This window comes from Pelmatolapia mariae, linkage group LG5, assembly GCF_036321145.2.
Source record: "Pelmatolapia mariae isolate MD_Pm_ZW linkage group LG5, Pm_UMD_F_2, whole genome shotgun sequence".
Classification (NCBI taxonomy): domain Eukaryota; kingdom Metazoa; phylum Chordata; class Actinopteri; order Cichliformes; family Cichlidae; genus Pelmatolapia; species Pelmatolapia mariae.
The window spans coordinates 25212282-25227946 of record NC_086231.1 but is presented as its reverse complement, the minus strand read 5'-3'; the positions used below and the strand labels follow the sequence as shown (position 1 = coordinate 25227946).

At 40.5% G+C, this 15665-nt stretch overlaps 1 protein-coding gene across 2 annotated transcripts in view; it reads left to right on the top strand.

Annotated features, from left to right (window-relative positions):
* Positions 1 to 1483: 1483 nt before the first annotated feature.
* Positions 1484 to 15665, top strand: part of LOC134627946 (histone deacetylase 7-like) — a 40425-nt gene continuing 26243 nt past the window's right edge. Inside the window, exon 1 of one of the 2 annotated variants that reach the window (XM_063474445.1) lies at positions 1484 to 1775. In XM_063474445.1, the coding sequence (XP_063330515.1) occupies positions 1757 to 1775 (19 nt within the window). In that variant the 5' untranslated portion in view covers positions 1484 to 1756. Of the gene's footprint in view, positions 1776 to 10971; positions 11197 to 15665 lie in introns of those variants that run through there. The other variant, XM_063474446.1, reaches the window with a different exon arrangement.

Genomic DNA, 15665 nt, shown 5'->3' with positions numbered 1-15665 from the left:
CACTAGGAGGGCTAATAATTTTGACTCAGGTAGTTTTCGGTTTTTGTGAAATAATTAAATTTCTGTGTGCAAAGTAAAATAATGTAAGCATCCAAAATAAAACTAGAATCTTTGGAAAAGCTTTACATTTCACAGGGAAGCAGTTTTATGTTTCACAAGATTTTTGTGGTTATATGTGTTGGAGAATCCTGTGTATCCACATTATTTAAACCAAGACTACATGGGAATTATAGGCTCAAGCTATGAATATGCTAAATGCATGCACTCATCCCATGGCCTTTGTTGCAAGTGTAGCTATGAAACATAGGTTTGGCTTTTTTACGCTCTCTGACGTTGCAGTGCTATATGAATGAATCAAGTGTTCCTCACAGATCTCAGCGATGACAAATCAGACAAAACCACATTCACTAACGTGTCTTTTCCGCTTGTATTTCCGGGGAATTGCATATTTACTAAAATCACAGCGCCCATATAAATTTATATCATATGTACTTCCAGCCTGTATTACACGGATTCAGTTACTTAAATGAATGTGAAAGCATTAAATGTTTTAAGCGAGCTCGTGAGTATATTTGTGGCAACACTGAAACTGCTCTCCACATACACAGACCTCGTGGATGCTTTTTTTCCCCCCTTGATAATTTTACTCAGACTGAAATGCAATTGCCGGTTTGAAATGTGTTGCCTTACGTAAGTAATCACACTGAATGCTCCACTTGTGTTTAAGCGCTGAAGTAGGAGCTTGACTGGGTCACTGCATTAGAAAAAAAGAAAAATCTCAAATACAAAAGTCATGTGCCTTTGATAAGCATCCCAAGTCAACTGATCCCTTTGAGGAACTGGTAAAAACGTGTTGTTTTGCAAATTTCTAACAAGATCCACTCTGAGGCATCAAAGTTTTGTGGATGACCTAAAATCATTTACAATCTTAAAAAACAACAAAAAAACATCCAAACTAGTGTAAATTGTGCTATGTCATCGAATACAAGAAAGTCTGAGACTCTCCGAGTGATAATCGTGCTGTTGTTGCTTCGGTGTTTGCTGCACTTCGAGAGTTAAGCACCACTGTAATGTTTAAAAGAAAAAATCATTAAAGTTTCACGCTTGTCGCAGTTTTCTTATTTCATTCTTGTGTACTTTGTGCATCCAAAAGCAACACTTCCTGCTATTGTCTGTCAGACGCAAGTGACTACACAATCTGTCGCTCTCTCTTTCTTTTTGTCTGCCCGCGTGCACACACACACACGCAATGTCCACAAACCCCATCCCCTCCCTCCTCTCTGGAGCTTCTGGTGCAAGGGGAGCCCTGCCAAATAAGTTACTTTGTGTGTGTGTGTGTGTGTGTGTGTGTGTGTGTGTGTGTGTGTGTGTGTGTGTGTGTGTGTGTGTGTGTGTGTGTGTGTGTGTGTGTGTGTGTGTGTGTGATAGGGCAGAGCAACTGTGTCTTCTCTGAAACAGAGAATTAAGGGTAGCGACTTAGAAAGAGTGAGAGAGAAAAAGAAAAAAAACTACAGCGAGATAGTTCAGCTCACATGAGAGGAAGTGCAAGACACAGAAAAGTCAGAGGGAGCTGGTTGTGTCAAGCAGTTGACTGTGACTCGCTTTGTGAGCGCACGGTTGGGCTCCGGCGCTGCAGCACCACCACTCCCTTGTCAGAGCAGGAGCTATCTTCTCCCTGAGCTTTCCACTCCGTCCCACCACTGCCTCCTGTGACTGACTGGACTCGCTGTGGGAGCACAGAAGGACCACTCGCTGAATGTCAGCGCAGAAAGCCGGTGAGATTTTGCACATTTTCTATTTTCTATCTATCTGTGAAGGAATAATTAACAGCTGTGTTAAAAAAAAAAAAAGAGTCTTCTTCAGGGACTGAACGTAAATGTATCACCAGGAAAGTATGTCAGCCTTTCATGAGTTTAGGAGTGGAGTTTTAGTTAAACTTGCAGATGTGGACGTGGTTTTTTTGGTCCAGTTGTTGGACAGTGGTTTTAAGTGCTAAGAGTTTTGGTTTGGCTGTGAGTTTTGAGAAGATTGGGTTTGTTCTTAATTTATTACACACACTGTAATGTATGCAAACACTTTAGGATCATACATATTTATCAAATGCCCGGAAAGGACACTGCGGTTGGGTAACAAGGATAAATGATTTCTTACTCCATTTGTTTTGTTTTTTTCTGGCTTTATTTGTTTGGTTTTGGATGTGCTGTTTCTCGGGATTGGGAAGGGGAGAAAATTGGAAACAGAACCAGGCACCCTGGAGACTTAGTGTGTCCACGAAAAGTATAAGAGCGCCTAAAACGAGTAGACAGAAAACAACAGTCCCTCGCTGCGATGAACTGCTGGAGGAGACAGAGCGATAGAGAAGAGACAGCGAAAAGGTGGAAAGAGATTTGTTTGATAGTGAGAGTTGACTGGTGGCACAGCAACCAAGGATATCACGAGTAAAGGAACACTGAAAATGTGTTGACATGACAAATCTTGCTTTAACATGGCACGCTTTTTTTGGGGGGGGATGTTTGCCTGTCTTGTTCTTGCCAAGCCTCATTTGTAGAACGCAAGTAAAGTTAGAAGGGCGCACTGTACAGCAGGTATAGCTTTTCACCACCTCTTCCTTGTTTTCGTGCACTGTGACTCTACATACTGTAAATCTTCCTGCATAAGATGAAACGCTGGCTTCGGCCTTTGGCTCCTCTCTCGCTCAAAACACTAAACTTTGGCTCTATTTTTACTCCCATGCGCTGCTACACATTTAGAGACTCAGCTACGTGGTTTTTCAGGACTATAAATCAGACTTTAATTGCTCTGCTGTCTTTAAAGTAATGGGGGATATGACGGCTCTTTACATAGTTTTGTTTGGCTGAATTAAAAGAGAAATTTAAAACTTGTATATTGAGGATTTATAGCAACATGTGGAAGTTCATAGACAAAATGATTAATTAATAATAATGGATATTTGTGGCCATTTTGAAAGTATATTGGAACGTGACAACCTATTTGATTTGATTGGAGAAGAACAAAGTGCAAAATGTGAAATCAAGCTTGAGAAGACAAACAAGTAGATGAACTTGGTAGTTTGTGTTTCTGGTGCTGTGATAAATCATCAGAGTTCTGGTTTGTTTGGTTTGTAAAGGTCGGGGGGCAACAGGTTAAGAGGCCACGGTCTTCTAAAAGTGGCCTTCTGGGACGTCACTCTCCCTCTCGGTTTCAGACTTTGTGTCTGAGGCCATAGGAAGGACTGCTAAAAATGTTTCATTTTGACATCTGCGACATTAGTCTTGCAGTCTGCTGTGGCTTTCTCTAAAGGTTTCACCTGAGGTCATTGTTTATTTTTGGAAATCTCCACCAATAATTTTTGTTTTCTGATCAAACCTTAAACACATCATTTGTTTTCGAGCACCAAAATAACCTGTGGATTTGCACCGGCCCATTACATTTTCCGAGCTGCTGATTGAGAGTACCGTAACTTGGTTTCACGGCAGGCCAGAAGTGCAGCAAATCAGAGCGGCTTTCATCAGGCCGGCTCTGGTCTAAAGAGGGTTCTTCATGACAGGAGAGGCTGCAAACTGGAGTCAAGTGAGCACTATAAAGCAATGAGGAAGGACATGTCGAGAGCCTCTAGTGAGTGTCCTTTTATAAGCTCAGGTCCATCTTCTCAGGCTGTTGTTTGTTTTGATTAATAAAAACAAATGACCCAGTCATTAATATTTATACTACCATCTTGTGGAAGTGTACTTTTACTGCAAGAGCCTGATCTGTGGCGGCGTTGAGCTGAACTGGAGGAAGTAGTTTCATTAGAGAGCTTCAAAAATGACAAGACCAGATCCAAAAAGCTCTCATAGCAGGAAAGATTATATATCTTAAGGGTTTTGCTTTCCTCTCTGTTTAAATTTTTATGTAGGCAACAGCATGGGTTATAAGCAGGAGGATTTTCAGAAATGCACTGTGGCCGCTGCAAGCGCAGTTCCACATCTTAAGACCTTTCTTTCAAGAAGAGCAAAGTTTACAGAAGCTTCAGTGAAATCACCACCTCGCGGGTTTGTGCAGTCTGATATGCAAAATGCGTTAAAAGCCACATTGAACACATTGTCAGAGGTTTATACACTGCTCCAAACTTTGAAATGTTTTTCACACGCGCTCACAGAGGAGTGTGAAGGCGTCACAAAGCGACACTTTCCAGTGTCACAGACAGTTTCCCAAGAAACCAGGCGAGCGATGAGCGCCGTCGCTCCCCTCTGTGGCTTTCCTACGCTTTGCTGTCGGGAATGGAAAGGCTTTAGACGCTGCACCCGCCGCTGAGAGCGGCCTCCAGCAGCCTTCCTTGGTTCAAAGTTACTACACAGCTGCTAGCTCAAGCTTAGCGAGGCCCACCTGAACACGTGCTATGGTTTTATTACACAAGTTCAAAAACCACAATTTTACATTGAATACACGATTTTTGTCTTTTTCATTTTTAATGGCTTTCATTTAAATCACTTTTGCATACCACATTAACAGCTTAAAACACCATTAATTGTGTTAAATTGTTCACTTTGAGGAAACAAAGCAAGCTATAAACACAACACTAATATATCACTCATTTTACAATGTGGGCCACAAACAGTTTTTAAGTGGGCCAGACCAGTGAAACTCCTTCTGTCAGTGTAAAGAAGTTGAACTAAAATTTAGTCTATCAGATTTCTTAATACAGGAAAAATAAGTACAATTTGGACAGTATGTCAACTTTTGGGGCTTAAATTGTGTGACATAAATGTGTAAAATTAACATCAAAAAGTTCTGGTAGCTCATTTCTCAGACTGTAATTATTAAACAAAACTTTTTCTAAATTACATAATTTTTAACTTTGAAAAAGGATCAAATTTCTGTAGCAGATAGTGAAAAAATAGGAGGTTTTCTGTCATTTAATTGTTTATCTATCTATTTTCCAGTGGGCCAGCCTGGAGTCTTTGCCAGGCCGATTCTGGCCCCCTGGTCTTATGTTTGGCACCGCTGCTTCCCTGTGAAGTGTTGAAGCATCTTCATTGGCTAACTTTTATCTATCTGATGCTCCTGCATCCTTGTACTTAACAGTAGATCATGTTAGCTTTTATGATAAAATACAGCTGCACGTGAAAAAGAGGCTAATGAGAGTTAGCGTTAATCTAAACAGGAAAGTGGTGCAAAACCAAAACAATGAGCCTAAAGACTGCAGAGGTTGGAAGTGAGCACCTCATTTGAGGTGGCACACAGCAAATATTCAATCCTGTGCTGCTTGAGCGCGCCCTGTTTACCATCCCCTCATGCACGCTTTCTGTCAGTTTACTGCGTCTGCTAAAGTCTTTTTGTGGGAAAACGGGAATAACTGGCACAGTAGTGAGAAAAAAAGGAGCAAACTTTTCAAAATAAACATATGAGAATGAAAGAGAAAACTGGATAAGTAAAACAGACTGTACATAGCGCCATCTGCGTGCATGTTTCCCTTCATGTCGAAGCACGTTTCTGTCTGCACAGATGTGTCTCTAAGGTAGGATGACAAAAAAACAACAACTGATTGTTGTTTATGGATCCTCTGCTTCCACCCATTTTCAGGAAATCTGTCCGACTGATAACTCCACACATTCCAATCCCAATCCCAATAATGTACTGAGGTATTTCCGTGCCTGACCCCTCCAATATCATGCAAATTATCCGCATCCAGTGGTCAGTATCAGACAAAGAAATTACACTTGCACAGTGAGCAACAACAAACTGCCACTGGGTGTCTGTTTTTGGTAAACGAGACCTGCCATTTTTTTTCACTCTTTAATCACTTTTCACTCTTCCTGTCTTTTCCTTTTTCCGTTCTTTCTGGCAATCTGCCCTGCAACTGCTGCTCCCTCCATCACCGTATTGCCTGACTGCATTCCTCTCATTCCTACCGGCTTCCTGTGACTGAATGAGGAGCGAGCCCCACCGGCCACAAACCTCCACCTTGAAGTCCTTCCCATGTATCCCGTGTGCCATTTCACTCTATCGCTCCCTACCAGTGTTTTCCGTTTTAATATCCTTTTGGGAATTTGGGGGGAAATTGAGCCCCGATACCTCGCTGACATTATCACTTTATGCCAAGGTGAGGATATTTTTACTGGAGGGTCTAATCAGACCCCACTGTCCAGAATCCAAAAGGTTTGCATGTTGAAATCTAAATACTCAGTGCTACCAGCAGCCAGAGTGCTCGTTGACTGCAAAGGCAATAAAGTGATGCTGTGAGGGTGAAAAGTAAGAAGGGAGAGCTCTACTGACATCTGTAGACAATGTATTAACATAAATATTAAAAAATAAAATAAAATTATTACCAACCTTATTAGGCTGCAAATTCCAGCTGACAGTGATCACTGCCAGCTGAAAGAAGCCTGTTTTTGCCCTCCTTAATATGAATAATGATGTTTTAATAACAGCTCATGGAATGATTTAATAAATCCAAAATAAGCTAATTTTTTGGCAAATGTAATTTTAGTAGCAACCGTTTCCAATTGACCTCTATATCTGTAAATAGGAGAAGCTCTGTCTGAAGCATGTGCTGTTCAAACTCGAATCAAATTCAATTTGCTTGAACGTATCTCAAATGATTCAGGCCACAGTCAGCCCCGTGACTCTGGGATGGACTGGTAAAACCTGCCAAGAGTACAAGGAAAAGCACAAAGTGCTGTTGATAGGAGTTTTTTTTTTAATTCTCGGGCCACAATTTTCCCTTTAGGTACATAATTTAACAACCACAAATCTACTGACTCCATCATAGGACCAGTCTGAGTCACATGAAATAAAAAAAATAGAACTGACCTAGTTCGCTGACAGTTATCAGTTGTTCTCTCTGTGATTAGTTTATGTTAGGTTTTCCAGTTATGCTGACTTAATCTGGATGAGCATGGATGCAAAAGAACGTGTGAGTATTTTTAGCGATAAAATAGCATATTGCTGTCCAGGAGAGGAGAGAGAGAGACATAACGGCAGATATTTCAAGAAAATTCTCGATAGTATTTTTTATGATATAGAGAAAAACTTCCTGAACAATGTTTTATTGATGCTTACATCTCGAGGACAGCAGCATTTATGGGTGAATGTAAATAAATAAACTATCAAAATGGGAATCTACTGAAAATTTCCCTGGAAATTTTAAGGAAAGTAAGAACATGACTTTTTAGTTTAATCACTAAAGATACTTAACTTTGTAAAGCTTAAGGAGCCTATGCAATACTGTCACATGACAAAACTGAGGAATATTTTCTACCTGGGATGTTGTGTCCCGGGTCGAGCTCTTTTAACCAGCTGCTTAACCACGGCAGTAATTTCCATCCACCATTTGCTCGTCCTGTCATGGAGTGCAACTATGGAGTGAAGCTAGCGATGCTTGGCTGAGTCATTTGTGTACTTTTGGGTCACACATCACCAGCTGCTAGTACAGTACTAGGCAAACGTCTTTAGTCATCTCTCATTTCTTTATATTCTGAAAGGAACATTGGAGATAAGTGCAGTGATTCACTGAAGCATGAGCAATTATACATGGAAATACAGCAAAAAGGCAAACACAGAGTTTGTACAATTCTAATGATCTTGAAAGTCGGTATTTCAATAGGCCACCTTTATTCTTCCACACTGTCTCCACTCTCTTACCCAAGACTTCTTATAATTCCTTTAGATACTCTTCAGGAATAGTTCTCCAGGCTCCTTCAAGGACATTCAAAGCTCTTATTTGGATGATTGCTGCCTTTCGTTCCGTTAGACCTGTTGCCACTGATTTTCAGTCCTGTTCTCTTGTAATTTAGCATACCTCAGCCTTCACTCCCTGTTTCTTATCTATAAGAATGGCTTACTGAAAGCTTCTGCTAAGACTTCAATGAACAGCAAGTGCATCAAGCGAAGGTCCAGGTGCATATCTCAGGTCTTTGCTGGATTTTTTTTTTAAACTCTTTTTGTTTTACCTTCACTTTAAGGACACACTGCACAACATGCCGAGATGAGTTTTCAGCTAATAGTTCTTTGGGAATCACTTTGTTGGTGCAAAATTATTATTTTATGCCTGTTAAACTGTTCTCTTTGGCATTTTTCATCGATTCAGCTAAAGAAATTGGTACAGATTGTATATTTTTCCAACAGGCTGCTAGTAACAAATGCCTAAAGACACAATTTAAAACCGGTTCTTTGATAAGTTGTCTGCAATGTGTAGAAACAACACTGGTTCATCTCTTGTGAAAGGTGCCTTTTTATGCTTGAATGGGTCAGTGTTAAGTGGCTTAAGAAAAAAACCCCAAAACAAACATTCACCTGAAAATGATCAGGACTGGATTGAAAATGAGTGGAAAAATCAGCCAATGTCCAAAGAAAAATTCTGAAAGACATTGGAAAGCCTGGAGAACTATTGCTCAAGACTCACTTAAAAAAATTAAATAAAATTTTGGCTCCTTGGAAACAAAATAAAAACATCTGAGGGGTGACATATGGTATTGACTTTTTCATGGCTTCATTGCTTGGTGTGCGTTTAGCAGGAGCAATTTTCTTGCATATTTTTCAGAGTCCTGTGCATTGTTCAAGTAGCTCCTTTTTTAGGTACTAAATCGTCATCGGAGGCTTGGCTCTTGCTGTCAGAGATACCTGGGCTTGTCCCGTTGTTGTGAGGACCGTGGAACACAAACGCATGGTGTTGCTGTAGCAACGATATCACAATCTATTACTTTTATATTATACCGATATTATCACGGACAATGTGATAGATCTACTGTCCAGTGAGGTTCACATGGTGGTCAGATGACAAATTAAAAAGTAAAATTAGCAGAATAGGTAAACACAGACTTCCATGGCTTCCAGGTCATTTCTATGGTCAGATTTACATGTGAGATAACATAAAACTGCACAATGTATTTGCTATAAAACTAACTATTTAACTAACTGTTTAACTATTTGCGCAATATGATCATTAATAAGGAAAAAACAACATTTCACCTGCATTGTCGTCCTGCAGCAAATCAGCAACTGCTGTGTCTACATAACTGCACATCAAACACAGAAAGTAATTCATATCTTTATAGATGTATTGTGAAAGTCGTTAAGGATCGTGTTAATCAACGTTACGGTGGTTTCACTTTACTCATTGTTAAATTATGCTGTTGCTGTGGGGATGTGTAGCGTGGCTTTTGTTATGTCACCAGTGGTGACTCATCCTATTGTATTTCAGTCAACTGTTACCTACTGCAATACCTGCATTCTTCTGTTTTTGGAAGTGGAATTTAGTAACGATGCATGTGTGTATTTTTTTTTTTTCCATTTTTAGCCTGATGACTGTAGCTACAAGTCTTTTTGATTGATGACATGTCACGGTAAGAAAAGCACGGGTGTCATTATTAAAATCAGTCACTGCAGTGTTCACGCTGTCAGACTCTCGTGTCTTGCAAGGGCAAACGAAAATGTAAGTAATTCCTTTGCTTTTCCTGCCATGACATCTTAAATCTTAAATACAAGATATATATTTTTTGGTGGTTGGAGGGGGAGCTATGAAAAACAAAGTTCACTCTGACGTTTAGAAAATATTGAAGTCTGCTTAGCCTACAATAGAATGGAGACCAATTCTACCATTTCCACAGTTTCAGAACAAGATCATCTACTTTGGCTTAACTAGCTTTCACTCAGTATACAGTAGATACACTCGTTGACCGGTTTATTAGGTACACATGTTTAAATGCTCATTAACACAAATGTCTAATCAGCCATTTGAATGTGAAGTGGTTGCTGGTGCCAGATGGGCTTTTCTGAGTATTTCAGAAACTGCTGATCTATTCCACACCATCTCTAGGGTTTAAAGGGAACAATCAACAAAAATAAAAATAGAGAAAAACGATCCAGTTAGTCTTTGACTGAAAATGCCTTGATGATGTCAGAAGACAAAGGAAAAGTACCACACTATAACTGAAATAACCAGAAGCAGAAGACCACACAGGGTGCCACGCCTGACAGCTAAGAACAGGAAACTGTGTTTACACTTCAAATGGGCTCACTAAGAGTGAACAAAAATAGAATATTAGAAAAATATCGTGACTTTCGATTTCCGTTGTGTTAATCTGATGGTAGGGTCAGAATTTGTTGCAAACAGAATGAACACATGGATCCATCATGCCATGTATTAATGGTTGAGGCTGCTGTTGGTGGCATAATGATGTAGAGGATATTATCTTGGCAACTGGCAACAGCCTATCAGAGTATTGCTGCTAACCAGGTCAGTCCCTTTATGACTGCAGTGTAGCCATCTTCTGATGGCTGCCTCCTGCCCCATGTCACAAACTTCAAATCATCTCAAACTGGTTTCTTGGATATGGCAATGAGTTCACTGGCCTCCACACTCAGCAGACCTCAATCCAGAGCACCTTTGGGATGTGGAGATTGCGTCACGGTTGAGCAGCTCACAAATCTGCAGCAACTGTGTGACGCTGTCACGTCAATGCGGACCAGGGAAAGTTTCCAAAACCTTGCTGAATGTGTACCAAGAAGAATTAAGGAAGTCCTGAAGGTAAAACAGGGTCCAACTCAGTACTAGCAACGTGTACACAGTGAGTGTTTCACAACAGTTTGCAATATAGCATAAAGTACAGGAACAACAACGTGATTAAAACTGATTATAAATCTATGTTGAAACGGTCTGTGGATATATTGGTACGTTTTTTTCATGCCAGATGTAGAGCAGAAGGTACGCTGCACAGACACACACACAGACACACACACATCCGCATCTCCCTTACCCCGCGGAGTTCAGCAGATGGAGCCCGCACACCAGCAGCACACACGCGGATGAAAGTGAGACTTCCAGCTGGTTTTATCAGCAGTTTCAACACCGACAGACGAACTCGGTGAGAAGGAGACAGATAAATAGAAAGCAGTGCACTCGCTTTCTCTTACATAAGTTGATTACCGGGACATTTCGGAGCGCGGAGGTGATGTTATACTGTACGTACGCACGTACGGCTTAGACAGCGGCGCGCGCTCACGGCTGGAGCCGTCGCTTTTGATAATTTTACCTCGCGCAGTCAGATAACTGTCACAATAACGGAGGAAAAGCCCCGGCGAAGATGACGAGGATAGGCTGTTGGACTGTGCTTACGTTCGCCCGACTTGATGTAGCTGCCTCGTAACGGAATTTTTACTCCCACCGGTGCCTTTGAAAGTTTCAAATACGTCGCTTTTGAACTTCACCTCCAAAAGGTAGGCGGTGTTTACTTTCTTAAAGTGTTCTGCAAAAGTAGCTAGAAAACGTGGTAAATGTTCTAATTACTTTAAAAACATATCCTAAAAATGTCTCCACTGTCACTTTATTGCTTTCTTGTGCACGTAGCCGAACTACTTATTGTGTCCACACTGTTGTATTGTGAAAATGTGAATTCAATTTCAGCTCCTCTGTTAAAAAACGCTACAACAAAAAGCACTGCCGTTGTATCAGTGCCATCTTTTGACTTCAGTCCAAAATCTGCAGGTGTAAATCCTAACATGACCGTGATGGTTATACACTTCAAAAAAAAAAAACCCGCTGGTGTACAACTGTTTAAAAACTGCTTAAATTACTATTATTATTATTATTATTTTAAATAAAGTGAGTTTCCATGTCTCGAGGTCATGACCCTGCTATGGAAGTATTTAACTGAATGTGTAACAAAAGGTGGCCGGGTAATCTAATCTGACAGACAACATGACTATTTTAGGGCGTTTAATGGGGCAAATAAGTGTGCAATTATGGCGTTAAGGCCTCATTGTGAGTGGTAGTGTAGAATTTCCTGTTGGATCTATATCTGCCCATAGCTGACAAACTCCACTGCTCATTCACTACTAGGAAACAAATGTTTGGTTGTGTGATGGACTGTGGGCTGATGTGCTTTAATATGGGAGAAGTCGTGGAATAAGAAAATAGTTCAATCCCACCCAAGCCCCTTCAGTCCAGGGAAAATGAAAGCACACCCACATATACACACCCACAGCAGCCATGCTGGTGTAATGGTCTCATGTGTCCAGGTTTGCTCCCTCTCTCACCACGAGATGAGGTCATAGCCTTTAGTGCTGTTACAGAGATACAGTTACATTAGTTTAATGTGGGCCGTGCCAGAGGAATCGACACCACCTACACCCCGCGGCCCCTTTCTGTTGCCTTTTAGATTTCTCTGCTCACATCTATGTCCCTTTGTGTTTACAAAAGTGTATCCCTGAATAAAGACTTTGATCATATTATATTTACCAGGCCTTGCTGTTAGCTTATCACCTTACCTAAACTATTCCCATTGGCCCACAGGCTGTGGCAGCACATGGGTTAGTCACTATGACTAGGCCTTCTATGGCAAAGAGAACAAAAAGAAAAGATGATTCACACTTACAATGCTGATGTAGAAATTGTGTTACTGTCTGCCTATGGTAGACCCTCGCCTTTCGCAGTCAACTTAACTTTAGCTTTTTCTCACACAGCAAACATGAACTGACAGTGACACTTTGGTCTAAGTAGCTTCTCTGTGGTGGGGGCTGATATCAGTCAGTGTTGTTTTGTTTGGTTTTGCAGCATGAAGCCTAGTTTCACTTTGCATTGGGGGGTCATAGAAATAAATGGTGGTTTAAAACATACTAAATCACTGTATTTATTTAGAGAATTTTCCTAGCGATTAACCAGTTGGTTTGGCTCATCTTGTAGGGGACGCTAGTCGTCATAGACTTGATTCCCACAAAACCAGTGGGACATACAATATAATAGGAATCATTGGCGTTAATGAAAGCCTGATTTGAAGAGCCCAAGATCATGTGTTTGATTATCAGAGTAGATGTGGATACATTTTCTCTTGAATTCCTAATTCATTTTGAGATGATGCGATAGAGATCTATCACACAGGACAAAGGAACTGTTGTTTTCCAGTTGTTTGGTTTCTTTTCGTGAATCATAGGCACTGGATAGATTATCACGGTACGCGCCAGTTTATTTTCATTGTCAACCAGCAAATAATTTATGGTCTAAATGGGAGCTGTAGTATTGATTTTATCGAGCTGAGATCATAAACTGACCATGTAAATGTTTTATTTTCGCTTTGCATGCTGCATTGATGACTAAGCTGACCAGTTAGGGATCTTCCACCACCAGCATTAATCACATCTTTCCAGTATATTTCGTCAGTGGTTTAAAAACAGTTGAGCAAACACTGATAGAGAACCTTTTTCTGACCCCTCTTGATTGCAAATAAACTTATACATTTATAGTAAGAGGCACAACAAAGACATATTTAGTGATAGGGTCATCATCCGGTATCCATTTTGGGTGTCTCTTTGTCCTGTAGGGTAGTTATGGAGGAGAATATTAACCTTTTCCCAGGACAGATAACCTTTAAAAGTCCCGAGTGTTTTCCCTGTGTGAGCTCTGACAATAGGGACAGTGTTCTGGGCTGGCCAGAGCCCCAGATCACATTTCCTGTTCCTGATTTAAGATCAGCTCAGCTGACTACTGATACACTCTGCTCCTCAAAAAAAAAAAAAACACTAACAGGACCATCACTCTGTTGTTTATCATGTGAACTCGTGTTTTTGTTTGTGAGAGAGAACGGGCATAAAATGAAGCGTAATAGGGAAATCAAAGTTCAATCAAAGACCGTAAGCAGCAGCAAAAAGCTAGATTGTACCAGAAGACAGTAAGCTTATTCTTACTAACTGCAGGGTGTATTTGAAACAAAGAAGTCCTTCAGTGTACATAGTCTTCTTATTAGTGTGCAATAACAGTCAGCGATACATAGTATACCACAGACACACGAGCGAATTAGAGTAGGAAGTCAATATGAGAACCTGTTTTCTCAGTCAAATCAGCCTTATGCCAGGTGCTGGCTTTTACAGGAAAAAAAAAGATGTTTGCCTATATTTCTGCATGTGTGGGCGTGTAAAGGCCACGATCCGTCACATAACATCTGGTAATATCTGGATTACAGAGTAGGATGAATGTCCGTGGGTGGAGATGGGTTGCGCAGACTATTGATCTGAATCAGACCATGCTCAGATGATCAGTCATTGAAGTACTTTCTTTTGAAGTACGTAAAGGAAGTCAGTCGGTGCTCCCATCAGGTCAAACGGTGGTTCATGCCTTCATTTGCATGATTAAGGGCAGAGTTATGTAAACATGTGTGTAGTCTGTCCCAGTGTGGAATGCATAGCCAACACCTTTCAGAGCTTTAAAGCCTCATTGTTAGTCCTAAGAGTGAGAGGTACATCGTGCATGCGCGCATTTGTGTGTGTCCTGTGTGTGTCCTCAGGCAAATTTCGGACTCATCCCAATCATATGAATGCACTCTTGGCCAAAAGTTATCTCTTTTTTTCCCCCTCTTCCAAAAAACAATGACCTCTTGGAAGCCTTGGAAGAGAAATAATGAAACCATTTCAACAATTGTCTGTCTGTTTGTCTGTGAGAAGTCGAGTTGGAGAATCACACTATGGGAGTTATATCCTCCCATTTGCAGCGAACTGCTGACCCCTCACCTTTTCCCACCCCAGTTCAGCAACACATCATCACTAAGAGTGTTGAAGGAACAGTCGCCAAAGCAGCACTGATGGCCATGACAGAAAGACGCGCTCACATATTTGCATCTGCTATTGTCCTGTTGAAGTTAAATGCAGGTATGCATGACTTATGTTGTGGTGTTCTAAAGAGCTGTTCATACTGGTTTTGCCAGGGTTTAAAGAGCAAACCAAAGCACAGTAAAAGGAGTTAAGCCTGTTCTGTTTCTCAATCAGTAGCTATGCCTTAGGGGTGCTTAAAAAGTGAGCACGGGCTGTTTAAAATATCTGTGTCGAGCCCACAGCATGACAACGCTTGACAACCACACAACAACGGCATTAATCCCACCCACAATGCCGAATGGCTAATCGTCACTGCTTCTGCTGTACTAACTGGACCCGTCGTGATTCCAGATGTTTCCACCAACTCAGTTTTGTGGGCATGTTTAAATAATTACACACATCTCATAATGAAACATATGCCACAGACATACAGAAAATTCATTGCAGACATTTCAACATGTTTTCCTTGGATTGAGTTATTAAATGTATAGTTGTATGGTTCCAGTTTCCTACATTTCTCATCATTTTCTATCATAGTAGGACTGAATACCCTCATCTTTGGGATTTAATTTAAATTCACTGCTGTAGCTTCTTGGAAATCTTAGTGTTGACATGACAGCTAACAAAAACCAAACAATTGATCAACTCATCTAGAAATGCACACAACAGCAAATTTATTTACTGCAAGTAAACTTCATTCACTAATATATACCAGTTATTGAACTTAAATCACAATAAGAGATACCTGAACATATTTCTGTCCTATGAGACATTTATTTATTTTATATTTAGACGTTTGTCTTGCAAAAGCTGCCAACTGTTCATACAATGAACCAATATTTTCAATCTGCCGATAATGTTTGGAAATTTACTCAGAAATCACATTAAATCTATCAATAGGACTGATATAATTCAAATTAGGTTGAAGCTACTGACAGCAGGGATGCATATTCTGGACTTTTGTGCCGTCCAAACTTTTCTCCCCTACATGAACTTAAAGTTTTATCAGTTATCGCAGAGTTCAAGTGGGAAAACTGCATGTTGTGGGTATAATTGATAGCTGATGAAAAATAGCAGTAGCCAAAAAGAAGCATCAACATTGTGCC